We start from the raw sequence: 25,135 nt of genomic DNA on the forward strand, positions 1-25,135 counted from the left end.
GACGCCCGAGTCTCCGCACCCCACACCTCACTCTGCAAGAGGAAGCAGACTTTCAATGGAAGCCGACCCAACACTCAGCACCCCCACTCCCACGTGGTCTTGCCCTTCTCCCCAGCCCAAGGCAGGACGGCAGAGGGGTCCGGAAGGATCCAGACCCCTGGGGCTGCGGCGAGAGGGGCAGGAGGGAGAGCGCCAGGCAGACGTCCCAGCAGCTTCCCAGGGGCCCTGAGCTACACGCCTCCCGGTCCCGGGACCTGAGATCCCACCCCCGAGACCCCAGACCTCTCCGCGGCTCTCGGGAGGCGACCTCAAGGCTCCAAAGAGGCGGCCAGGGTTGGGGTGCCTAACACCGGGTCTGGACAGGATGGAGCCCGGGCCGCGTGCGGCGGAGGCTGGGAGGCGGCCCCTTGCCTGCCGCCGCCCCTCCCAAGGCCCCAGCTTCTCCAGGTTCGGGTTCACGGATTGTAGGGCGGCCCTCACCTCACCTCAGGGCGGCGGCGTCCGCGGTCCAGCGGCCCCGGAGCCCCTGCGAGGAGGCGGTGCTGGGCGGGAGGAGACGCCGGCGGCCCGGGCGATGGCTGACAGGCGCGCAGCTCCAGGCCGGCGGGGCACACGGGGCCTGGGCGGGGCTTGCGCGCCGGCCCCGCCCCCGCCCCGCCCCCGCCCCCCACCTCAGCGGGCGAGCCCCATGAGGTGACTACGTCCGGGGTTACTCCAGGCCGTTCACCTCCCACCCCGCTCCCGCCTGCGGCGCGGTCCGGGCGGCTTGAGGTGGGGGGGCCCCGAGGCGCGGGTTCCGAGGACTTGGAGGCAGCCAATGGCAAGCCGGCGCGGGGCGGGGCGACGTGAGGCGATGCCTATGGTCCGAGCGCGGCTCTGCCATTCGGGGCCCAGCGGCTAGAGGGCGGGCGGGCCCGGGCGGTCTCGGTGCCCCTTTTGCCGGGAGCGGCTGCGGGGCCAGCCCGCCGGCTCCCTCTTTCGGTGGACAGGGAAGTGGGGAAACGGTCTCACACGCACCTCCCATCAGGACCAGAGGAGCCCCGGGCCGCAAAAAGTGAGCGGCCAGCCAGTAGCAGCACCAAGGCGCGCTGAGGGCGGCAGGCGGTGTGCGGGCCATCAGCTGTCCTCCTCACAGAGGCTGGTCCCTTAAGTTAGTGCAGACCGACTCCTAGACCTCCAGAACCCGCTGTTCCCCTCCGCAGCCCACCCCGCAAAGGAGCTCTGGGCGCTGGTCCCTGCGTGCTGAGGAGAAGCCCCGGTAAAAGTGGCTGGGTGTGCCTCAGGACCAAAATCTGCCTGCCCTGAGCAGGGGAAAGAGGTGCCAGCCAGTTCCTGACTGCTCAGATTGGAGAGGGCCTCCCATCCTCCACTGTGGTTACGCCAAGCCCTTGAGACGAAGCCAACCCATTTCTCTGGCTTTCCCGGTTACTTCACAGCGAGACGTTCACGGCAGCTGTGTGCTGAAAATCGATTGTAACTGGAAGGGGTCCCAACACAGTACGACGGGGCTTCAAGAAGTCCCTGGAGAAATGGGATTAAAAGAAAAATGCCAACTCTCTGAGGCCTCCTGGTACAACCATTGGACAGGGACAGGATGAAAAGGAGAAGGAAAAAAGTTTGCACTTGAGAGGAATGGAATTCTAACCCCTTCCAAGAATCTACGGGAGCACCCGGAGTCCTTTCCTGATTCTTACACAGGTGGGTGGTGAAGGCCAGGGGCAGTGCTGGGATGACAGTCTGGCGGGGAAGACATTCCAAGGCACAGGGCGCATAGTGAATAGGGGAGAAATACACCCCCTAGGTCAGATGTTCCTGGGCAGAAGCTGAGGCAAGAAAGACTGGCCAACAAGGAGCAATACTAATCTAGGAGCCCCAAACAGCACTGCATGGTGCCATATCCAACCCACTTTAAAAATAATAGGCAGTGGAAACAGAGAAATTGGGAAAGATGTGGATTTTGACAGAACAGAGATCCATTTTTATGATAAATGTAGCACCAGGATATCTGTCAGTTGGACAAAAGTAGGAAACTCAGAAAAGACAGCTGAGAAAGATTTGGGACTTGACAGACTGAGAACGAAGGCCTGGGAAGAAGAGGCTCTGCCCGTCCATAAGAGCACTCTCCAAGCTGGCATGAAAGAAGTGACTGGAAAGAACAAAAAGTCTCGAGGTTGTCTTTTGTCCTTCTTTTACCTTTCCTTTTATTTTTTAGATTTATTTATTTATTTGGAAGTCAGAGAGAGACAGAGATTTTTCCATCTGCTGGTTCACTTCCCAAAATGGCTGCAAGAGCTGGGGCTGGGCCAGGCCAAAACCAGGAGCCAGGTTCATCTGGGTCTCCCACGTGGATGGCAGGGGCCCAAGTACATGGGCCATTCTCCACTGCTTTCCCAGGCCATTAGAAGAGAGCTGGATTGGAAGTGGAGCAGCAGGGACATTCCTCCAGGATTCTTTCTCAGTGTTTAACAGCTTTGGAAGAGCTACAAAACCAGAAGTTCACTCTCAAAATCTGACCTTAGGGTCTAGCGTTGTGGCGCAGTGAGTTAAGCCACTATTTGTTATGCCACATTTCATATTGGAGTGCTAGTTCAAGTCCTAGCTGCTAGGATTCCAATCCAGCTCCCTACTAATGCACCTGGGAAGCAGCAGATGGTGGCTCAAGTACTTGAGTACCTGTCACCTACTGTACACACCCAGATGGAGTTCCTGGCTCCTGACTTCCACCAGGCTCAGCTCAAGTCATTATAACCATTTGGAGAGAGAGCCAGTGAATAGAAAATCTCTCTCTCTGTCTCTCCCTCTTTCTCTGTCACTCTGCCTTTCAAATAAATATTTAAAAGCAAAACCTGACCTTACATTAAATTGTAGCAAACTCATGTACATCTCACTTTTGACCTCACTGAATGTTTAAAGTAACTGAGTTCTGTAAAGAACTAGCTAAGGAAAGGCCTAAAAAAAGAGCTATAGTGAAATCAGATTAAAGATGAGGTAGCGGGGCTGATGCTGTGGTGTAGTGGGTTAAAGCCCTGGCCTGCAGTGCCGGCATTCCACATGGGCACCAGTTTAAGTCCCAGCTGCTCCTCTTCCGATCCAGCTCTCTGCTGTGGCCTGGGAAAACAGCAGAATATGGCCCAAGTCCTTGGGCCCCTGCACCCATGTGGGAGACCCAGAAGAAGTTCCTGGCTCCTGGCTTCAGATCAGCTCAGCTCCAGCTGTTGTGGCCATTTGAGGAGTTAACCAGCAATGGAAGACCTCTCTTTCTCTAACTCTTTCAAATAAATAAAGTAAATCTTTTAAAAAAAGGGATGAATTAGAATATACCAAGACCATTTACAGATGATCTAGTAATCTAATTGTAGTCACCAAATGATAAGACAGCTGGGCAGAGAATGACCAAAGAGCTGTGTCTTTAAGACAGTACACCTGGAATTTCAACAACCCCATGTTGTGTTGTTTGGTACGTGTTACAACCTGCCTGCCCCTGATGTAGGTTCTCTAGAGCTGCTGAGTTCTTGCCACACAGCCATTATGTCTGTAAGAGGCAAAGGAAGAGAGCCAAAGGGTGGAGAGAACTTACTATACAAGACTAACAGGTGGAAGAGACAGAGGTGAGTGGAACATTTCCAGAAGCTGAAAGAAGTCTGTTATGGGCTGAACTGTATCTCAAAATTCAACTGTTGAAGTCCTAACCTCAGTATCTCAGGCTATGACTGTATCTGGAGATAGGTCTTTAAAAACGTAATTAAATTAAAACGAGGACATTAGTATGGACCCTAATAAACCATGGCTGGTGTTCTTATAAGAAGAGATTAGGAGACAGACACACACAGAGGGAGTATCCTGTGAAGACCTAGTGAGAAAAGAGCCAACTACAAGCCAGAGAGAAAAGCCTCAGAAGAAAGCAACTTGGTTGACACCTTGATCTTGGACTTCTGAGCTCCAGAACTGTGAGGAAATATATTTCTGTCCTGAGGCCATTAGTCTGTAGTATGACACTTGGTATAGCGCCCCTAAAAAACTAACACATGCTCCCAAATATCAAACGGCTTCCAGGTTTTTTGTCAAGGTTATTTAAAGTTATCACAGATTTATTCCTTTAAAAATTTATTTACTTATTTTTCTTTGAAAAGCAAAAAGCACGAGATAGAGAGAGAGAGAGAGAGAGAAAGCAAGCTCTTCCATCTGCTGTTTTACTCCCCAAATGCCCACAATAGCTGAAGCTGGGCCAGTCTGAAACTAGAGCCAGAAACTCAATCCAGTTTCCCACGTGGGTGGCAGGGACCCAAGTACTTAAGCCATCATCTGCTGCCTCCCAGGTTGTACATGAGTTGAAATCTGGATTGGAAGCAGAAGGGCTAGGACTTGAATGAGGCACTCCAATATAAGATATAGCCATCTCAAATGGTGTTTTAACCTCTGTACCTTCCAATTTTAAAGTTGGTCTCTTAGGCCAGTGTTGTGGCACAGAGGGTTAAAGCCCCGCCATATGGGCAAACATTTGAGCCCCGGCTGCTCCATTTCTGACCCAGCCTCCTGCTAATGCACCTGGAAAAGCAGCCAGAGGATGGCCCAAGTCCTTGGGCCCCTGCACCCGCATGGGAGACCCAGAAGAAGCTCCTGGCTCCTGGCTTCAGATCAGCTCAGCTCTGGCCGTTTTAGCCATTTGGGGAGTGAACCATCAGATGGAAGACCCCTCTCTCTTTCTCTGTCTCAACCTCTCCCTTTGTTAACTCTCTCTTTCAAATAAATAAAAAGAAAATGATCTGACCCTGTTAAAAAAACAAAAAGAGTTGGTCTCTTACCCTATTCTTGGGAAAGCTGAGAAATCCCTGTCTTTGAGGTGATTACCATTTATTTGAGAAGACAAAAGTAGCATAATAAAACAGGGTCTACATGTCCCTCCTAAGATGACAGCCATGTGAATCTGTAAGAGCCATGAGAGAGGACAGAAATCTCAAAAACGCATAAAGCCCAATATAGATAAACAGTACGGATGTCACTGTCCAGGCAGTGCCATCTGGCGTTTCACTGACAATCCTACTTTAGATTAGGGTAACTTTTTTCAAAATATGTTCCACCAACACCTGAAACTGAAATTATGAGGTATTTATTAAAATGCAGATTCTGGGGCAGGCATTTGGCTTAGCAGTTGGCAGCAGTTGTTCCTGCTTTTGACCTGGCCCAGCCCTGGCCATTGTGGCCACCTGGGGAGTGAAACAGCAGATGGATGACTTCTCTGTCTCTTCCTCCCCACCTCTTTCTCTAACTCTGCCTTTCAAATAAATGAATAAATCTTTTTTAAAAAAAATCCAGATACTAGTTGGGACACACGAGTTCCATATCAGAGTTCCTGGATTGGAGTCCTGGCTCCACTGGTGACTCTTCCTGCTAACACAGACTCTGCGGTGCAGTGGTGACAGACAGCTCAAGTGACTGGATCCCTGCCATCCATGTGGGAGATGTGGATTGAGTTCCCAGCTCCCAGCTTCAGCCTGGAGCCACCGCAGGAGGTAGGGGAATGAACCAGCGGGTAGGAGCTTGCACTCTGTCTCTGCCTTTCAAATCAAAACTTAAAAGAAAAAAAAAAGTTAAAAATGCAGATTCTCAGCTTTAATGCATAACTCTTTAAGCAGCAACGCTGGTACTTATTCATCCTGAAGTCTGAAAACACTAGTTTTAGATTTGTCATTATTCCCTTCTTTGCTGCCAGAGTCTCTGTTAAACAACAGTGTCTCCTACACCTGTGCTTCCAGGACAGGAAAGTTATCAGGTCAGGCCTGAGTTCAACTAGGGAAGGAAAGAAAACAATGTTAACAGAAAATTGAATCGCAAAGCCCCTGTCCTGGTGGCTGTTTGATCATGGCCCCAATGTCCTTAAGTAGCAAGATCAGCGATCCATCTTTAGGACAGAGTAGGGGAAACAATGGAATGCTACTTCTCACTGACCCCCAGTACTTACACTCAGACCTGGCTTCTAGCATTAGCCATGTTCATTCTTGTCCTGCTATCTTTGCTTATGCAGGCAAACTTGTCCTTCCTGTTTTTCTGAATCTTTCTAGTACTTAAAAGTCACAACTTCGTCATTTCCAAGATGCCTCTTACATCTCTAGCTTCCACAGATTTCTCTCCCTCCTCCTGAGTTCGTGTTACAACCTGGTCACTAGCACAAGGTTCAGCAGTTACTTGGGCTATAGTTTTTATGTGCATATTGGTTTTAGCTATTCAGATAAACTTCTAATAATTTTGCAGGCAAAGTCTTTTTATAGTTCCCTCTTTTATAGCTCTCAGAGTAGGACTAGGTATAGATACTAGTAAATGCTTGACAACTTTTTTTTTAAATGCTTTATTTTTAAAAAGATTTATTTATTTATTTATTTTTGAAAGGTGGGTGCAGAGAGAGAGAGAGAGAAAGAGAGAGATCCTCCATCCACTGGTTCAGTCCTCAAATGACCACAACATCAGGGCTGGGCCAAGCCAAAGTCAGGAGCCAGGAACTCCACCTGGGTCTCCCACATGGATGGCAGAGGTCCAAGCACCTGGATTATCTTCCGTTGCCTTCCCAGGCACATTAGCCGAGAGATGGATTGGCAGTAGCCAGGACTTGAATGAGCGGCTTTCCCTGCTGCGCCACAACACCTGCCCCCAGGTGCTTCATTAACTGGAATACAGATTATTAGCTCTGTATTGGAGATGCTGCCCCGCTCCTGAAGTCTGCGTACATCTTTAGATTGCCTACTAGGAAGGCAAGGCCTCCAGTAGGATACTTAGCCCCTTGACAAATGGACAGAATTCACCCACTGCCCAGTGCTGGAAGATAAAATTAAAAAAAAAAAAAAGACACAGATATCTGTACGCAATGTTCCTTCGCTCTGGTCAGCCATCCAGGTTTGCCGAGAATTAAGAGCCTGAGGGAACTTCACACCATAAGGTCAGAGAATGTCCTCAGGGAGGCCACTTCATAAATCTGATCCTAATGATGAAAGGTAGAATTGCACAGTGAAGGACAGTGTTTATACCGGAGACTTCTCACGATCTTTGTACATGGACACTAGGGTTTTCATCTGGCATTTCAGCTGTGCCTCCCTCTGGACTATCCAATCTCCAACACTTCCAATCCCCAGCTACACTTTGGGCAGTCACCAAATCGTAGTTTCTTCCACCATCACTGATTTTATACGTATGTGTGTATATATATATGTGTATATACATATATATATATATATATATAATCCCTTTCTAAGGCCTATACAAGTACTAAATACCTGGAGAAAGTTTAAAGGGCCCTTTTCTTTAAAGGCAGGAAAATGGACAAGATGATCTGTTTAAGGCTTGCAGTCTTGGATTCCAGCATGTATGTTGCTCAGTTTTACAACCTACCCTACTCTGTCTCCTCTGTGCTCTGTATTGTCAGAGCCTGGGCTCTTAAATCAGATAGACCTGGCTTCAAGTCCTGACTCTATCATCAATTAGTTCTGTGTCCTTGAGTAAGTGACCCAGTTTTCTTGTCTGTAAACCGACCTTTTGGAAAGCAGCAGAAGATGGCCCAAGTGCTTGGGCCCCTGCACCCACATAGGAGACCTGGAAAAAGCTCCTGGCTCCTGGCTTCGGACAGGCCCAGCTCTGGCTACTGCGGCCATATGGAGAGTGAACCAGCAGATGGAAGACCTCTCTCTCTCTCTCTGTCTATAACTTTGCCTCTCAAATAAATAAATAAATGAATAAATATTTTTAAAAACTTTCTTTTGGAACAGGTGTTTGATGCAGTGGTTAAGATGCTGCTTGGGATGCCTACATCCCCTATCAGAGTCCGGGTTCAAGTCCCAGCTCCATTTTCAATTCCAGCTCCCTGCTAATGTACACCCCGGAAGCAGCAGATGATGCTCAAGTACTTGGGTCCCTGCCACCCTCGTGGGTGACCCAGATTGAGCTCTGGGCTCCTGGAGAAGGCCTGAGACAGCTTTGGCTGTTGGGAGTGAACCAGCAAACAGAAGATCTCTGTGTCCATTTCTGTCTGTGTCTCTTTCTCTTTCCTCTCTCTCTCTCCTTCTCTCTCTCTCTCTCTCTGCATTTCAAATGAAAAGAAAATAAGCAAATAAAAATTTTTAATAAAATACACTAAAACCATTTTGGAAGGTGTTATTTCGGATTAAATTATATAACCACAATGTAAAGCTTTTAGCACGACGTTTAGAATACGGTAAGCACACATTCCCCTTTTTCTCCATGTCCCTTACCCCCATTTCCTGCTAATATCTCATACAAGGGCAAAATGCCCAGTAGATACTCAGATGACTTGGGAATTACTGTGATAATAAATCCATTCCACCCCTCCACCTCCAATATTTTCAGGGCAGTGGTGATCAGGGACAAAGGGATAATTTGAATCTTTTACCCTTACTTGGAGGAGCAAATGAGTGTGGTCTGAGCCTCTGAGGACCAGCCAAACGGTTGGCACTGTGAGAGAAAGGCTCTTTAATCCCTTTGGCAAGGATATGGAGCAATAGGAACTTTCATATACTATAAGTGGGAGTTTAAATGGGGACAGCCCCTTAGAAAACAGGTTGGCATGAATTAGCAAAGCTGAACATACCCTAAATACCCTATCACCAACTTCTACCGCTGGGTTTATACCTTGAACAAAATTTCAGTTGTTCACCAGGAACATTGTTCATTATGGTCAAAAACTGAAGATAATACAAGTATCTCTCAGTTGTAGAATGGGTAAAGAAATTGTGGTACATCTGTAGAATGGGCATTATAAAGCAATGGGAAAGAACAAATGATTGCTACGTGAAACATAATGGCTGAGTTTTATAAAAATACTATTGAGCGGCCAGCGCCGCGGCTCACTTGGCTAATCCTCCGCCTGCGGCACCGGCACCCCAGGTTCTAGTCCCGGTTGGGGCACCGGATTCTGTCCCAGTTGCTCCTCTTCCAGTCCAGCTCTCTGCTGTGGCCTGGGAGTGCAGTGGAGGATGGCCCAAGTGCTTGGGCCCTGCACCCGCATGGGAGACCAGGATAAGCACCTGGCTCCTGCCTTCGGATCAGCGCGATGTGCTGGCCGCAGCGGCCATTGGAGGGTGAACCAACGGCAAAAAGGAAGACCTTTCTCTCTGTCTTTCTCTCTCACTATCCACTCTGCCTGTCAAAAAAAAAAAAAAAAATATATATATATATATATACTACTGAGCACCAAAAAAGTCAGACACAAAAGAGCACACAACGTATGTTTCCTCCTACAAAAAATAGGCAACAACTCATTTGTGGTGGGAAGAACCTGGAGAGCAGTTAATCCTGATGATAAGCAGTGGCTAGAAGAGAGAGGAGGGGCATTTCTGGGTGCTGGTTACAAAAATTATTATTATTATACAATATAAATAAATGTATATGTATTATACAATTTTAAAAAGTGCTACTTTAAAATCCAGAGTTGTTCAAAAACAGGTAAGATTAAGAAAAATATTTTTGGCAATACATGGTCAATAGTTCACTATTTTACAAAGCATGGGAAAAATAAAGATTGGGAGGACAAAATAGGTATGATCAGAGAGATGGACATGCAAAAATCTGTTAAGGTACTGGTAGTGTTCGGTTCTTTAATTTGGGGTTATGTACTTACCTAACATTCCCCTTATCATGCCAGTATTACTATTTAAACATATACAGGAGCTCGCACTGTGGCATAGCAGGTTAAGCTGCCACTTGTGACAACACTTTCCCATACTGGAGTATTGGTTTGAGTTTCAGCTACTCTGTTTCTGATGCAGCTTCCAGCTAATGCACCTGGGAAAGCAGTGGATGATGGCCCAAGTGCTTGGATCCCTGGGGAGGACCTAGATGGAGTTCCAGGCTCCTTCCTTTGGCCTGGTCCAGCCCTGGTTGTTGCTGCCATTTGGGGAGTAAACCAGCAGACAGAAGATCTCTTTTCCTCTCTCTCTCTCTGTCACCATGACTTTCAAATATATATATATATATTTTATAAATATGTATATTATACTCTTCTGTATGTATACTCCACAATGAAAATTTGTAAATAAACCAAAACTAAAGAACAAAACACGGCTGGCGCCGCGGCTCAATAGGCTAATCCTCCACCTTGCGGCGCCAGCACACCGGGTTCTAGTCCTGGTCAGGGCACCGATCCTGTCCCGGTTGCCCCTCTTCCAGGCCAGCTCTCTGCTGTGGCCAGGGAGAGCAGTGGAGGATGGCCCAAGTCCTTGGGCCCTGCACCCCATGGGAGACCAGGATAAGCACCTGGCTCCTGCCATCGGATCAGCGCGGTGCGCCGGCCGCAGCAGCCATTGGAGGGTGAACCAACAGCAAAAGGAAGACCTTTCTCTCTGTCTCTCTCTCTCACTATCCACTCTGCCTGTCAAAAAAAAAAAAAGAAGAAAGAAAAAAAAGAAACTGAAACAGAGGCCCAGAGGAGGTAAGGGACTTGGTCAAAGTGACTCAGTCAGTTCTTGAGCCTAGCCTGAGCCTAGTAGGCAGGCCTCTTGGCTTCCTACCACGTGCTCCTCCTGCGGACGCACCCTGATTCATCCATTCCAGCCTAGTTTTCTATCTCTTCCAGAGGTCAAATCTCTAGCCTGTAGACATCATAAAACTCTCTTACGTAATAGATTTTTCCCTCCTAAATTTGATAGGGTTTTTTTTTTGGTAGAGAAAAGGAGAGAAGAGGAGAGGTCCTTTCCTCCATTTCTATTTCCTCCATTTCACTTAGAAATTCAGCCTAATAGTAAAGAATCACTCTGGGGTTTCTCTCTGCACTACTAGATATTCTGACTCCTTCATGGCAGCTCCCCTGCTTCTTTGTACCCCACACTACGGCTCCAACATGCAGGCTGACTTTTGGGCCTCTGTGTCACCAAAGAAAACGTGAGGGTCTGAGAGCTGAAGAAAACTCTTCGGCTTGATTTTGGGCCCAGCTCAAAATCTCGTCTGAACAAAGTGAGCTCTTCTGCCACCTTGTGGCCAAGGAAAAGAATACCTAGACTCCCGATGCATTCTTACCTCCACTGTCAGGGGTCAGCACAGTCACATGGCATCTGAAAACCAACCTCCAGAAAATCTCCAACAGAACAATGGGGAAAAGTGTCTGGTGGTGCAGGCATGAGAGATTCGCGTAGTCACGATAAGGAAACAGTAAACAAAAACCACGAAGCACAGGGGAGGCTTTAGGTTGCACTAACCAATCAAGCAACCACAGTGGGGAGAAAGGAACATGACCAATAAATATTGGCTCTGGACCAATTAAGTCCAGAGACACTGATGTTCCCTAGTCACTGGTATCATTTCTCCACGCTTGCAGCAAAACCTCTGGAAAATGTTATGTACACTTTTTGATTCCCAATTCCCTTTCGACTCACTCCTACTACCCCCCCCCCCCACACACACACCGGAACTGATGTTACATAACTGCAAAGACCAGTGGATGTGGATATCTTCACTCATTATGTACAACCCCTCAGCATGTGATCAACCAGCCACTCTTCCCTTGAATTCCTATGACTTCCACACTCCAGGTTTTCTTAACTTAGAGGCTGTTTCCTCAGGGAAGTTCTCCCCCTACTGCCCTAATGAAAGTAGCCATGGCCTATAACCCTTCGCTTCCTTGGCCTGTTACTTTCTTCCTAGTAACTATTACAAGCTTTAGGTACCTTTATGGATTTGCATACTGTTTATTATTGGCCGTTCTGCACCACTTTTTTTCTTTTTTAAAGATTTGCTTTTATTTATTTGAAAGACAGTTACAGAGAGAGGTAGAGACGGAGAGAGAGGTCTTCCATCTGCTGGTTCACTCTCCAAATGGCTGCAAAGGCTGGAGCTGGGCTGATCTGAAGTCAGGAACCAGGAGCTTCTTCTGGGTCTCCCACGTGTGTGCAGGGGCCCAAGGGGTTGGGCCATCTTCTACTGCTTTCCCAGGCATAGCGGAGAGCTGGATGAGAAGAGGAGCAACTGGGACTAAGAACCGGCACCAATATGGGATGCTGGCGCCCCGAGCCGGGGCTTTAACCCGCTGCAACACAGTGCTGGCCCCCACTTAATCTTCAACCATGCTTACTGCCTGCTTCCCAATGTTGCATGAGGACATAGATTTTGTCCTCTGTTCTTTGTCTTGCTCACTGCTGGAACAGTGCCTGGTACATGGCAGGCCCTCAATGAATATTTGTTGAATGAAAAGAATGAAAGGCGTGGAGCTGCATGCGCAGTACTTCCTCTCTTCCCCATTTCAGGCAACACATTATCCTTTAGCTACATCTCTTCCCAGTATGCTTCCCTACCAAGACTTCCCTTGATGCTTGATTTAGCAGATTTCAATCTGATTTCAAGGATCAGGAAACAAAGTGGCATTTAAATTGTAATTTGACACAAATCTCACATGGTCCCTTAAGGAAAGTCCCTTGAGCCAAGTTCTCTTTATATTATTATCAATTTGTTTCAGACTCCAGAAATTTCTTATGCACAGCTACACCCAATGGAGTGCATTTAAGGTAGGTACAAAGACTGCAGAGGCTCTAGACTTAGGCAAAGATCTGAGTAGATCTTCATTTCTCCTTTATGATCCACCTACCTAGGCCAATACACAGACTACAGGGTATAAAACTGGATGTGGAGCCGGCGCTGTGGCACAGCAGGTTAAAGCCCCAGCTTGCAGAACCAGAATCCCATATGGGCACTGGTTCAAGTCCCGGCTGCTCTACCTCCAACCCAGCACCCTGCTAATGCGCCTGGGAAAGCAGTGGAGGATGGTCCAAGTGCTTGGGCCCCTGCATACCCACGTGGGAGACCTGGAAGAAGCTCCAGGTTCCTGGCTTCAGCCTGGCCCAGCCCAATTTAGGGCAATTAGGGGAGTGAACCAGTGGATGGAAGACCTCTCTCTGTCTCTTCCCTGTAACTCTGCCTTTCAAATACATAAAATAATTTTTTTTTTTTGACAGGCAGAGTTAGTGAGAGAGAGACAGAGAGAAAGGTCTTCCTTTTCCGTTGGTTCATCCCCTAAATGGCCGCCACGGCTGGTGTTCTGCAGCTGGCGTACCACACCGATCCGAAGCCTGGAGCCAGGTGCTTCTCCTGGTCTCCCACGCAGGTATAGGGCCCAAGCACTTGGGCCATCCTCCACTGCCTTCCCGGGCCATAGCAGAGAGCTGGCCTGGAAGAGGAGCAACCGGGACAGAATCTGGTGCCCCAACCGGGACTAGACCTTGGGTGCCGGTACTGCAGGTAGAGAATTAGCCAAGTGAGCTGTGGCGCCGGCCCATAAAATAAATCTTTAAAAAAGAGAAAAAAAAAAAAAACTAGATGCACTCTTTTAGGGTATTGTCAACCCATCCTCATTTCACTATTCAGGAGTGCAAAAACATGCAAAATTCAATAGGTATGTTTGTGCTCATGAGCTTATATGTACAACTTTGGATGAATTCTCGAGATGATTTTGTTGGGACTCTCAATTTACATCTATTTCTGATACCCTCAGAAGTCAAGTAATTTCCCAACAGTGATACAGCTCGTGACAAGGCCTGTACTAGAACCCCATTCTACCAGTTCTAGTCCAGTGCTCTCTGAAGTGTAACCCACTCAGGCCTACTTTCTAGCTCTATTCTAGAAATTACATTCATTAATGGGAATCTACACACCTTTTTATGTCTGTGTAAACTGATTTGCCTGTGCAAGTAAACGTGCATGTGAATGTCTACATGTCTATGTGTGAGTATTTGTAAAACCTGTCACCAGATGTTATGGTAGGAAAATCTCTAGGTAATTACAGCTTTTGTTAACAGTGAAGTCAGGGAAAGACCTGAGTCATTAACACATACTCTTGGCCCTTTCTCCAAGCAAGTCTATCCTGGCACCTTCAGGAAATAAGGCAAAATAACCTGCATGGAACCAGACACTCCAGGATCATACCTGGACAGCAGAAGCAACCAGAGACAAGGTTATAAGGGGGTCGCGCCTGCTCTCCAACGAGTGCTTAAGCCTGTGTGCTCCAGCTCACAGGGATACCATCTTGGTCTTCAGCCTAATGACTGCATCCTAGGATGCCAACAAGATAGGTAAATGCTTCTCTAGCCTAATATCCTGGAAAATCAAAAGAAAAGCTTGGAAAGCGTTTGGGGTCCCTTCTATCAGACAGAGCTGTAGCTGAGATTCAGCAAGCAATACTTCACAGATGGCAGCCCGTGAATCCTCCTGACTTAAGCAGCCCAGAAAGACAGCTGGCCGTTTCATGAGGAGATGTCTTTAGGGAATATGACGCCTTTCTTCTGCCTTGTTCACGTAACTGACATTGAAATTCCCTTCACTATTAGATGGCTTTCTTTACTTGAGACACTGTCCTCACCTAGCGCTCCCATAGTCATGATCTCTCATAAGATACTGGCCTTTGTACAGCTAGACGGGGACACTCGTGGGTAGCGAGAGTTGAGGGGAAGGGTAATACAGGATGGGATGGCACCGCCTGCTCACCTTTGGTAATTGTTTTATCTTAAACATGGGTTTTCAGAGTTTCCTGAACATTTAACATCTAAAATTAGCTAATCAGATCTAAAGACAGATAGCATAAGATACAGCAGTAACAAATTAAGAAAAATCTCTTGGGGCTGGCGCTGTGGCACAGTGGGTTAAAGCCCTGGCCTGGAGTGCCGGCATCCCATATGGGAGCCAGTTCGAGTCCCAACGGCTCCTCTTCTAATCCAGCTCTCTGCTGTGGTCTGGAAAGGCAGTGGAAGATGGCCCAGGTCCTTGGACCCCTACACCCATGTGAGAGACCTGGAAGAAGCTCCTGGCTCCTGGCTTCGGATCGGCGCAGCTCTAGCCATTGTGGCCATCTAGGGAGTGAACCAGTGGATGGAAGACCTCCCTCTCTGTCTCTACCTCTCTTTGTCATTCTTTCAAATAAATAAAATAGGCTGGCACCGTGGCTTAACAGGCTAATCCTCCGCCTTGCGGCGCCGGCACACTGGGTTCTAGTCCCGGTTGGGGAGCCGGATTCTATCCCGGTTGCCCCTCTTCCAGGCCAGCTCTCTGCTATGGCCCGGGAGTGCAGTGGAGGATGGCCCAAGTGCTTGGGCCCTGCACCCGCATGGGAGACCAGGATAAGCACCTGCTCCTGGCTTCGGATCAGCACGATGAGCCGGCCGCAGCGGCCATTGGAGGGTGAACCAATGGCAAAAAGGAAGACCTTTCTCTCTGTCTCTCTCTCTCACTATCCACTCTGCCTGTCAAAAAATAAATAAATAAATAAATAAATAAATAAAATAAAATAAAATAAAATAAATAAATAGAAAAAATCCCACATCCTGTGAGCCATGTACTAAAAAGCATAAATAGCTATGACCTACAGTTCTGTGAAAATCTATAGAAACACCTTGTCCAAGATTACATATAATAAACTTTTAGGGTCAGGTGTTGTGGCACAAAGGGTTACCCTGCCACTTGGGATACCCGCATCCCATGCCAGAGCACCAACTGTAGTCCCAAGCACTCCCTGCTTCCAATCCAGCTTCCTATTAACATGCCTGGGAGGGAGTGGATGATGGCTCAACTGTGGATGGAGTTCCAGGCTCCTGGCTTCCACCTGGCCCAGCCCCAGCCATCATGGCCATTTGGGAAATCAATGGATAGAAGATCTCTCTCCCTTTCCTCTTTCTCTGTAACTCTGCCTTTCAAATAATTTAATTAATTAAAGAAAAAAAAAATGGGGCCAGTGCTGTGGCGCAGCAGGTAAAGCTGCCACCTGCAGTTCTTGCATGCCATATAGGTGCTGGTTCAAGTCATGGCCACTCCACTTCCGATACAGCTTTCTGCTATGGCCTGGGGAAGCAGTAGAAGATGGCCCAAGTCCTTGGGCCTCTGCACCCATGTGGGAGACCAGGAAGAAGCTCTTGGCTCCTGACTTCAGATTGGCGCAGTTCCAGCCGTTGTGGCCAACTAGGGAGTGAGCCAGCAGATGGAAGACCTCTCCCTCTCTCTCTTTGCCTCTCTTTCTCTCTCCTTATAACTCTGACTTTCAAATAAATAAATAACTCTTTAAAAAACAGAAAAAAGGTACCTTGTCTCCTGCCTCCCTAGCCCAAACCTCAAATATACCATTTTAAAGATTTGCATTCTCTCCCCTGCAGAGGCTTTCTGGAAGCCAATCTTTAACTCTTATTCCTCAAGGCATGCCTCTACTAGACCAAACAGATGGGGGGAAGAAAGGGAAGCGGGCAGCACCCAACCCTCTCTGCATCATGGAAACAGTCTGAGTACTTCTCAGTACTGAATTTACTGTAAGTACCCATCTTCACGGGATCACGGCAGGGAGTCAGAACAGCCGTGCTTGGGTTTTTAGTGCCATATACACACACGGAGGAAGAAGTGAACTAACAGAGGAGGCGGTAGAGTTTAACAGGGGCGTGAGTGGAGGTGGGTTAGCTGAGGACCATTCAGATTAAAATCCAGTTTTTCTGTCTGGCTCTTCTTCCAGAAACTCACAGAGAAGCCCAAAGGGCTACACTCATGCAAAATTGGACTAGGCTATCCTGCAGTGCCTTGGTTCTGGCAGCAAAGTGAATGTCAATTTTGTACATTCAGAGAGAAGGTCAAAGGTCAAGTACACCCTGGGGAATCTGAGGGTCACGCTGTTCCCTGCAGAAAGAGCTCTGCCTACCCAAGCTCTCTCCTCACTCCAACATCCAAGTTTCAGACTGGTTCCCTTCTTCTTTTTTTCTTTTTTAAAGATTTTATTTATTTATTCGACAGGTAGAGTTACAGACAGTGAGAGAGAGACAGAGAGAAAGGTCTTCCTTCCATTGGTTCACTCCCCAAATGGCTGCGAAGCCAGGAGCCAGGTGCTTCCTCTTGGTCTCCCACGCCGGTGCAGGGACCCAAGCACTTGGGCCATCCTCCACTGCCCTCCTGGGCCACAGCAGAGAGCTGAACTGGAAGAGGAGCAACCAGGACTAGAACCTGGGGTCCATATGGGATGTGGGTGCCGCAGGCGGAGGATTAACCAAATGAGCCACGGCGCCGGCCCCTCAGATTGGCTCCCTTCTAACAGGCAAACGGGAGACTGGAAAAGGAGATGGAAGTAGGCACTAACTTTCTTTAAAAAAAAAAAAAAAAAAAAAGTTTATCGATCTATTTTAAAGGCAGAGAAGAAGAGGCAGAGAGAGAGAGAGAAGTCTGCCATCTGCTGGTTCACTCCCCAGTTGGCCACAAAGACAAGGGCTGGGCCAGTCCAAAGCCAAGAGCCAGGAGCTTCTGGGTCTCCCATGTGGGTGCAGGAGCCCAAACACTTGAGCCATTGTCCATTGCCTTCCCAAGTGTAAAAGCAGGGAGCTGGATCAGAAGTGGAGTAGCTGGAACTCTAACTGGTGCCCATATGGGATGCCAGCACTGCAGGTGGGCCCAGGTGCTAACTTTCAGTTGGCATCTTTAAGTCAGCGGGAGATTACTACTAGATAATGTCCTCTCTGAGAATCTTTTAGTCCCTCAAGTCCCTTTTCTACTTGATATCCTGTCATTTTCATATGATCTCCATTGCTGAAGGGTCTTTTTTGACAATTTTTAAAATTTTAGTCTGAATGTACACAATAAAATATGCAAACACCATGCACTTATAGTAAAAAATGAGTCTTCTTCCTACTCCTGTCTCTCATTCCTGTCTTCTATCCCTGAGGCAGTCATCATTACCACCTTATTGTCCTTTCTACCTGAAATACTCTAAGCATGTATGACTGTACATATCTTAAAAACATAAATGGTGGGCGGCGCCGCGGCTCAATAGGCTAATCCTCCGCCTTGCGGTGCCAGCACACTGGGTTCTAGTCCGGGTCAGGGCGCCGGATTCTGTCCCGGTTGCCCCTCTTCCAGGCCAGCTCTCTGCTGTGGCCCGGGAAGGCAGTGGAGGATGGCCCAAGTGCTTGGGCCCTGCACCAGCATGGGAGACCAGGATAAGCACCTGGCTCCTGGCTTTGTATCAGCGCGGTGCGCCGGCCGCAGCGGCCATTGGAGGGTGAACCAACGGCAAAAAGGAAGACCTTTCTCTCTGTCTCTCTCTCTGTCACTGTCCACTCTGTCAAAAAAATAAAAATAAAAAATAAATGGTAGTATATACATGTTTTGTATGTAACAATGTCTAAAGGTTGTTCCATATGGATATATTATATATGTATGTATATAAAATATATACACACACACACAATTACCTCCTTCTTAACTGCAGGACATTATTCTGTGGTAAAGCAGTACTATAATTTATGTTACTAGTTCTCCATGGATGGACATTTTGGTTGTTTCCACTCTTTTGAAAATATAAACAGGGGCTAGCATTGTGGCATAGTGGGTTAAGCTGCCATCTGCAGTGCTGGCATCCCATATGGGTGCCAGTTAAAGACCTGACTGTGCCACTTCTAATCCAGCTCCCTGCTGATGTGCCTGGGCGGAGGAGTGAAAAACAGCCCATGTGCTTGGGGCCGTGGCTCCTGGCTTCGGCCTGGCCCCACTCCAACCCTTATAGTCATTTGAGGAGCCAGCAGATGGAAGGTCGTGGAAGCTCTCGGTCTCTCTCTCTCTCTCTGCCTCTGCCTCTGCCTCTCCTTCTCTGCAACTCTTTCAAATAAATAAAAAAAAATTTTAAAAAGTAAAGAAAATATAAACAATGCTGCAAGCCATGACCTGACGCTTATATATTCTTCTTGTATATCTGAAGTTTGTCAATAAGATACATTCCAAGAAGCAGGATTGCTGCATCAAAGGTTTGAAAGATGTTAAATCACCCTGCTTGGAGCTGGGTCTGTTCTGCATTCCCACCTGGCAGCGTGAGAGTGCCTGCTCACCCCAGCTGCCAGGCTGCTGCTGCCCTCCTTCCTCTTCCCTTCCACCCACTCTCCTCATCAAGTTGCTTCTGGTCAGTCTACTGGCATGAGCAGGTCCCCCTTTACATACAGGCAGCCCTCCAGGTGTTACTGCTACACTACTGGAAAGTAAAATAAAACTTCACACATTTACAGAAACAAGGGCTCACAAGCAGAATAGAGGAAGAAAAAAAAAAAACAAAAAACAAAAAACTAGCCGGATTAAGGAAAGAAAGTGACAAAGTTCTCAGGATGTGGCACAGGTAAATTACATATCCTCATATGGCCTGGATGTTTCACTCACTTTGTTACTATACTTTCTAAAATTTCACAAGTAATAATTTGTGTGAAAAATAAAAACAAAAACCTCAGAAGCCTCCGCCGGAGTATTGGGCTTTCAGCCACTCAACATTAATGCAAATGAACTCAATCAGATTGCTTTCCTCTTAATATGGGACGCCCGGCTAGAGTGAGTGGCCGTGGTGACAGGAAATAGCGGCCCTAAGTCATTTTGGAGTCGGAAGCACGCTGGGTGAGGTGAACATAGTGCTCTGAGTTCTGGACTGGGAGCATCTAAGGACAAGGAAAACTGGGAGGCTAACGGGGAAGAGAAATGCTGAAGATCAACCCAATCTGATTCAAAATGTTTTTTCAGCTAGCCTCCCAAGGAAGGGGGAAAAGGGAAGAAATTCTTCCTCCTTCCTTTGTGACAGCTCTGGAACTTAAGCAAGCGAGCACCCTGTACTATTTGAGCCATGCAAAGAAATGAAGTGAATGTCTCTGAGTTTGGGGACCTGACCATTATTCACCCTACGTGTCTATGAAGCCACAGAGATGACTTCCACATAACCAACGTATAAATGGAATTTCCTAAGTTTGAAACTGCCTATTGAGTATTGGGATGCACCAGACCACAAACAGGGAAAACTAAAAATTAGGTAAATGGTCAAACCTGCAAAGTCATAAAAGAGATGCCCTCTGAAGTTACCACACTGTGGGTGAGATCAGTCTGCATAGGACAATTTCCTGAAAATACTCAGAAGACAGTTCCTGAAAATGTCCTGAGTTTGAAATAGGAATTTGAAAGTGCAAATCTAAGAATCAGTGATCATCAGAAGATGTGGACTACATGGAGAAGCAGAAAGGTAAGATGGAGATTTTATGGAATCTGGCAGAGAAAAGACTGTGTCAGAAATATTCCAAAATATGTGGAATATTCCAAAAGACTGTGTCAAAAATATTCTGGTGGGGAAAAGTGACTCGCTAGGTTTTTATCACTCCTTCTCTCTGCTCCTATGTTAGTCCAGGGCCCTGTGTGGGATTTAATCCCTATCTCTATCCTTATTTCCTATTGACATTCTTTTGTCTCCACAACCTTAACCTATGGTCAGCCAGGTCAATAGAGCCATAATCAGTTTGGCACCAGCTGGGTAGAGCTAGTCTTGACAAGTGAAATTGAAGGTGGAACAACATTTTCTCCCACAAGTATCCTCTCATTTCTTTCTTGGTTTCTGGCTTTCCTATCAGGGATATCCCTGTGTAAGGTCTGCTTAGTGATGGGGGCTTCTTCAGAGACTTTCCCACCTCTAGCACCTCCACAGCTCCTGAGAATGAAGAAGGGAAAACTACAAGTACTGGTCATTTTCCTAGCCCTGAGAAACAAGGTACACAATAGGTTGGAACAGAAAAACTAAACAAAACAAAAACCCAAAGTATGTTTAGTCTCAACATTAGACTGGGTTTCCTAGAATCTTTCTTAAGTTTGAGCAGTCAGAGTTTCCATTAGAGAATCCTTCCATTCTTACCAGGGGAAAAAAAAAGAAGAGGTTATAAGGTCCCACCAAGGACCCTTCTCCACATAAGTTAGCTCACCCTGTAGCTTTGGGGACAGAGTAAATCAGATATATGTGGTAAATAACTTGAGTAGATGAATGTATAGATGGACAATAATTAAAAAACCAAGCAATTATGATAGTGATGACACTGACCAAGTGCACGCTTTCATTTCATTGTTTTTAGAAATAATCTCAGACCTTTCTCTCTGTCTCTCTCTCACTGTCCACTCTGCCTGTCAAAAAAAAAAAAAAAAAAGAAATAATCTCTAAATTGACAAGGACTCAAATCCTGTAAGATTCCAATTTGGGTTACTCTTACATCTGCTGGTTCATTCTCCAAATGGCCACAATGGCCAGGGCTGTGCCAGGCCAAATCCATGAGCTTATTTTATTATTATTATTATTATTTGACAGGCAGAGTTAGACAGTGAAAGAGAGAGAGACAGAGAGAAAGGTCTTCCTTTTCCGTTGGTTCACCCCCCAAATGGCCGCCATGGCCGGTACCCTGCGGCCAGCACACTGCAACGATCCGAAGCCAGGAGCCACAGCGCCGGCCTCTAAACATCTCTTATTATCAGCCCTCTTGGTTCTCTGTCCTTTTGCTCTGACACATTGTATGGGATTATAAAATCACCTTTCCAGGGTGAGGCACTGTGGTGTAGTGGGATAAGCCATGGCTTGCAGTGCCAGCATCCCATATGGATGCCAGTTCGAGTGCTGGCTGTTCCACTTCCCATCTAGCTCCCTGCTAATGTGCATGGGAAAACAACGGAGGATGGCCCCTATACCCACAAAGGAGACTCATAAGAAGCTCATGGGCTGGCGCCGCGGCTCACTTGGCTAATCCTCCGCCTGCGGCACCGGCACCCCAAGTTCTAGTCCCAGTTGGGGCACCGGATTCTGTCCCAGTTGCTCCTCTTCCAGGCCAGCTCTCTGCTGTGGCCCGGGAGTGCAGTGGAGGATGGCCCAAGTGCTTGGGCCCTGCACCGCATGGGAGACCAGGAGGAAGCACCTGGCTCCTGCCTTCGGATCAGCGTGGTGCGCCAGCCGCAGCACACCAGCCATGGCGGCCATTGGAGGGTGAACCAATGGCAAAGGAAGACCTTTCTCTCTCTCTCACTGTCCACTCTGCCTGTCAAAAGAGAGAGAGAGAGAGAGAGAGAGAGAGAGAGAGAGATGTTTAGAACTCCTTGTGCATACAAGCCTTTTCTTCCCTAAGAATACAGCAAGAATCCACCCTCCAGGATGATGGAAAATCCCAAATCCCAGAGAAAACTCATTGAGAAGAACTCAAAAGAGGTTGGAGCAGGGTCCATGATGTCCACCTCCTGACTCTGGGTCTGAGCTGGACATGAAGCCTCTGCCTCTGAGTCGGGCTGAGCCTCTACTGGTCTTGAGAACCAGGAGAACTTGAGGTCAGAGAGTCAGCCTCTTTCTTCCTTATCTCAAATTCTCTTTTCTCCCTCTCCCACTGCTCGCTTTCACTCTCTCTCTCTTTTACACACAGATGAAAATCTAAAGAGGAAGAAGAAATGGAGTACTGTAGTCAAATGTTTGATTGCTGTCACCCTGTTGCCCAGTGGAGTCATTATCACAATATTTGTCATGTTTGAAGTCCCAGGTCATGTAAGTTGGCTGATGTTTTGGGTTTTAAAAGGTTTCCTTCTGTTCCTGAGGCAGCTTGGCATAAAGAAGAAAGGCACCAGTTTTGCAGTGTGGACAGATCTGCCACTTACATTCACTGGCTCAGTGGTTTGGGGAGCGTTTCCTGACTTCGGAAACCTCAGCTGCCTCATCTGTAAGATGTGACTTAGCCTGTTTGCCTTTCACATGGTTATAAAGGTCAGTTGAGAAAGGTGCCTGGCACACAGGAGGGGCTTGGTAATTGCGAGGTGTTTTTCTCAGTTGTACATATTACAAAGGAAGAACAGTCCCAATATTTTCTTTAAAAGACACAATTTCCTGGAGCCAGTGCTATGGTATAGTGGGCAAAGCTGCCGCCTGCCGTGCCAGCATCCCATATAGGTGCCAGTTCAAGACTGGGCTGCTCCACTTCCAATCCAGTTCTCTGCTATGTCGTAGGAAAGCAGAAGATGGTCCAAGTCCTTGGGCCCCTGCACCCACATGGGAGACCTGGAGGAGGCTCCTGGATCCTGGCTTTGAATCGGCTCAGCTCCGGCTGTTGCGGCCATCTGGGGAGCGAACTGGCAGATAGAAGATCTCTCTCTCTCTCTCTCTCTCTCTCTCTCTCTGCAACTCTGACTTTCAGATAAATAAATAAATGTTAAAAAAAAAAAAAAGACAATTTCTTTTAAATGGCTTCAGAAGGTCATGGTTTGGAAGATCATCAAATGTTTCCCAGCCACTTAAACTAAATGCCAGTCATTTTCTGCCTTCAGAGCCAACGCCAAAGAGCCAGAAGGCTGTGCCTATGCCAGCAGTTGTGGAGAAGGCAAGAGAAGAGGGACCTGCCACCTGGGACAGCAGAATCCCAGCAGAACTCTCAGCCTCAGAAGGGAAGTATTTTCTGTATGCCTATGTCCTCTGCTTAGGGAAAATGGAGTGAGGGGCCAGCAGTGTGGCACAGTGACTTAAAGCCCCAGCCTGCAGTGCCAGCATCCCATATGGGTGCCAGTTTGAACCCCGGCTGCTCTACTTCTGGTCCAGCTCCATGCTAATGTACTTGGGAAAGCAGGTGAGGATGGCCCAAGTGCTTGGGCCCCTGCAGCTCTGTGGGAGACCTGGAAGCTCCTGGCTCCTGGCTTCGGATCAGCTCAGCTCCAGTCATTGTGGCCATTTGCTGGGGAGTGAACTAGTGAATGGAAGATCGATCTCTCTCTCTCTCTCTCTCTCTGTCTACTTCTAACTTTTTCAAACAAATAAAACAAATCTTTTTTTAAAAACAGAAAGCGAGTAAGAAATGAAATAGATAGGTATGTGTACTAGTATCTTCCTAACATCTGTCCAGCTATAACACAATAGGTGCTAATTGAAAATACATATTTCTGGGCCACAGATACACTGAATCAGAATGTATAGATTAGGGTTGGAAGTCTTATTTTTAAAACTCTTAACAAGTTCCCTAAGTAAAGGTGGATTTACTGTGAAATTAATGCAGCTTAAGGTTCAGGGCCCATGTGCCCTCTCTATGGTCTTATATCTAATTTTATATATTTAAAATTTGTATTCTGTTTTGAAAAGAAGGCTCCACCCAAACTGTAAGAGCTTCAGAACTCACAGCATCTATATCCATCCCTGTATCTGGGCAATTCTTATATACAACAAAGTTTAGAAACCACTGCACTTGAACACAGGTTGAAGACTTAGCAAAGCAATTTCCTTCTTCCCTGATTTTAGGTTTCCTATCAATATTATAAACCAGTAGTGCTCTTTGCTCTCTGGAGCAGATACTATACTACTGGCTCAGCATGGTTGCTTTCAATCCAATTTCTCCAACAGGAGTGGACTCAGGTTTTTAATACTAAAAATTGGTGGGCACTTTTCCTAAGACATCTACATTACTCACTAAGGCAGAAATGAGACTCACAGTACTTCTAAAATCAAACAGAGTCCACTTTTGTAGAATGATAGCATTCAGACTCGGTCTCAAGGATTATCCAGTACAGGATGGTACTCATACTCTGCTGCTCTTTAATTCTATTTTTTTATTGCAACTGTATTTTCCTCTGTGGACTTTTAATTTTTTTTATTTTTTAAAACTTTTTAAAGATTTATTCATTTACTTGAGAGTCAGAGTTACATACAGAGAGGAGAGGCAGAGTCAGAGAGAGGTCTTCCATCCACTGGTCCACTCCCCAGATGGCTGCTATGGCTGGAGCTGCGCCAATCCAAAGTCAGGAGCCAGGTCTCCCACGCAGGTACCGGGGTCCAAGGACTTGGGCCATCTTGTACAGCTTTCTCAGGTCATAGCAGACAACTGGATTGGAAGTAGAACAGCCAGGATTCCAGCCGGTGCCCATATGGGATGCCGGCACTGCAGGCAGTAGCTTTACCCACTATGCCACGGTGCCAGCCCCCATCTGTGGACTTTTTAAAAAAAGATTTGTTTGTTTTAAAAAGATTTATTTTATTTATTTGACAGGCAGAGTTACAGAGAGAGAGAGAGAGAGAGCGAGGTCTTCCACCCACTGGTTCACTCCCCAGATGGTCACAACAGCCGGAGCTGTGCCAATCCAAAGCCAGGAGCCAGGAGCTTCTTCCAGGTCTCCCACACAGGTGCACGGACCCAAGGACTTGGGCCATCTTCTACTGCTATCCCAGGCCACAGCAGAGAGCTGGATCCGAAGAGGAGCAGCCGCGACTAGAACCGGCGCCCATATGGGATGCCAGCGCTTCAGGCAAGGGTGTTAACCCGCTGTGCCACAGCACAGGCCCCTATTTGTTTTTAAAGATTTATTTATGGGAGGCGCCGGCGCTGCAGCTCACTAAGCCTAGTGATCA

General features: G+C 47.3%; 2 protein-coding genes across 10 annotated transcripts in view; one reads left to right on the forward strand and one right to left on the reverse strand.

Annotated features, from left to right (window-relative positions):
* The window catches only part of ACACA (acetyl-CoA carboxylase alpha), a 332,967-nt gene that overhangs the window by 276,778 nt on the left and 31,054 nt on the right, over positions 1-25,135 (reverse strand). The window contains exon 1 of one of the 9 annotated variants that reach the window (XM_062216882.1): positions 486-560. The exons of 5 other annotated variants lie outside the window; for them this stretch is intronic. The gene's annotated coding sequence lies outside the window, so the exon portion shown is untranslated. Of the gene's footprint in view, positions 1-480; positions 561-25,135 lie in introns of those variants that run through there. 3 more of the 9 variants (XM_062216878.1, XM_062216879.1, XM_062216881.1) reach the window with 3 other exon arrangements.
* Positions 365-23,226, forward strand: C18H17orf78 (chromosome 18 C17orf78 homolog). The gene is given in 10 exon segments (XM_062216012.1): positions 365-599; positions 719-845; positions 1,203-1,258; positions 16,469-16,513; positions 16,516-16,617; positions 16,620-16,703; positions 20,346-20,432; positions 20,435-20,476; positions 22,176-22,300; positions 23,074-23,226. Coding segments are annotated over 10 exon segments (1,056 nt in total).

This window comes from Lepus europaeus, chromosome 18 (genome assembly GCF_033115175.1).
Source record: "Lepus europaeus isolate LE1 chromosome 18, mLepTim1.pri, whole genome shotgun sequence".
In the NCBI taxonomy this organism is placed as follows: domain Eukaryota; kingdom Metazoa; phylum Chordata; class Mammalia; order Lagomorpha; family Leporidae; genus Lepus; species Lepus europaeus.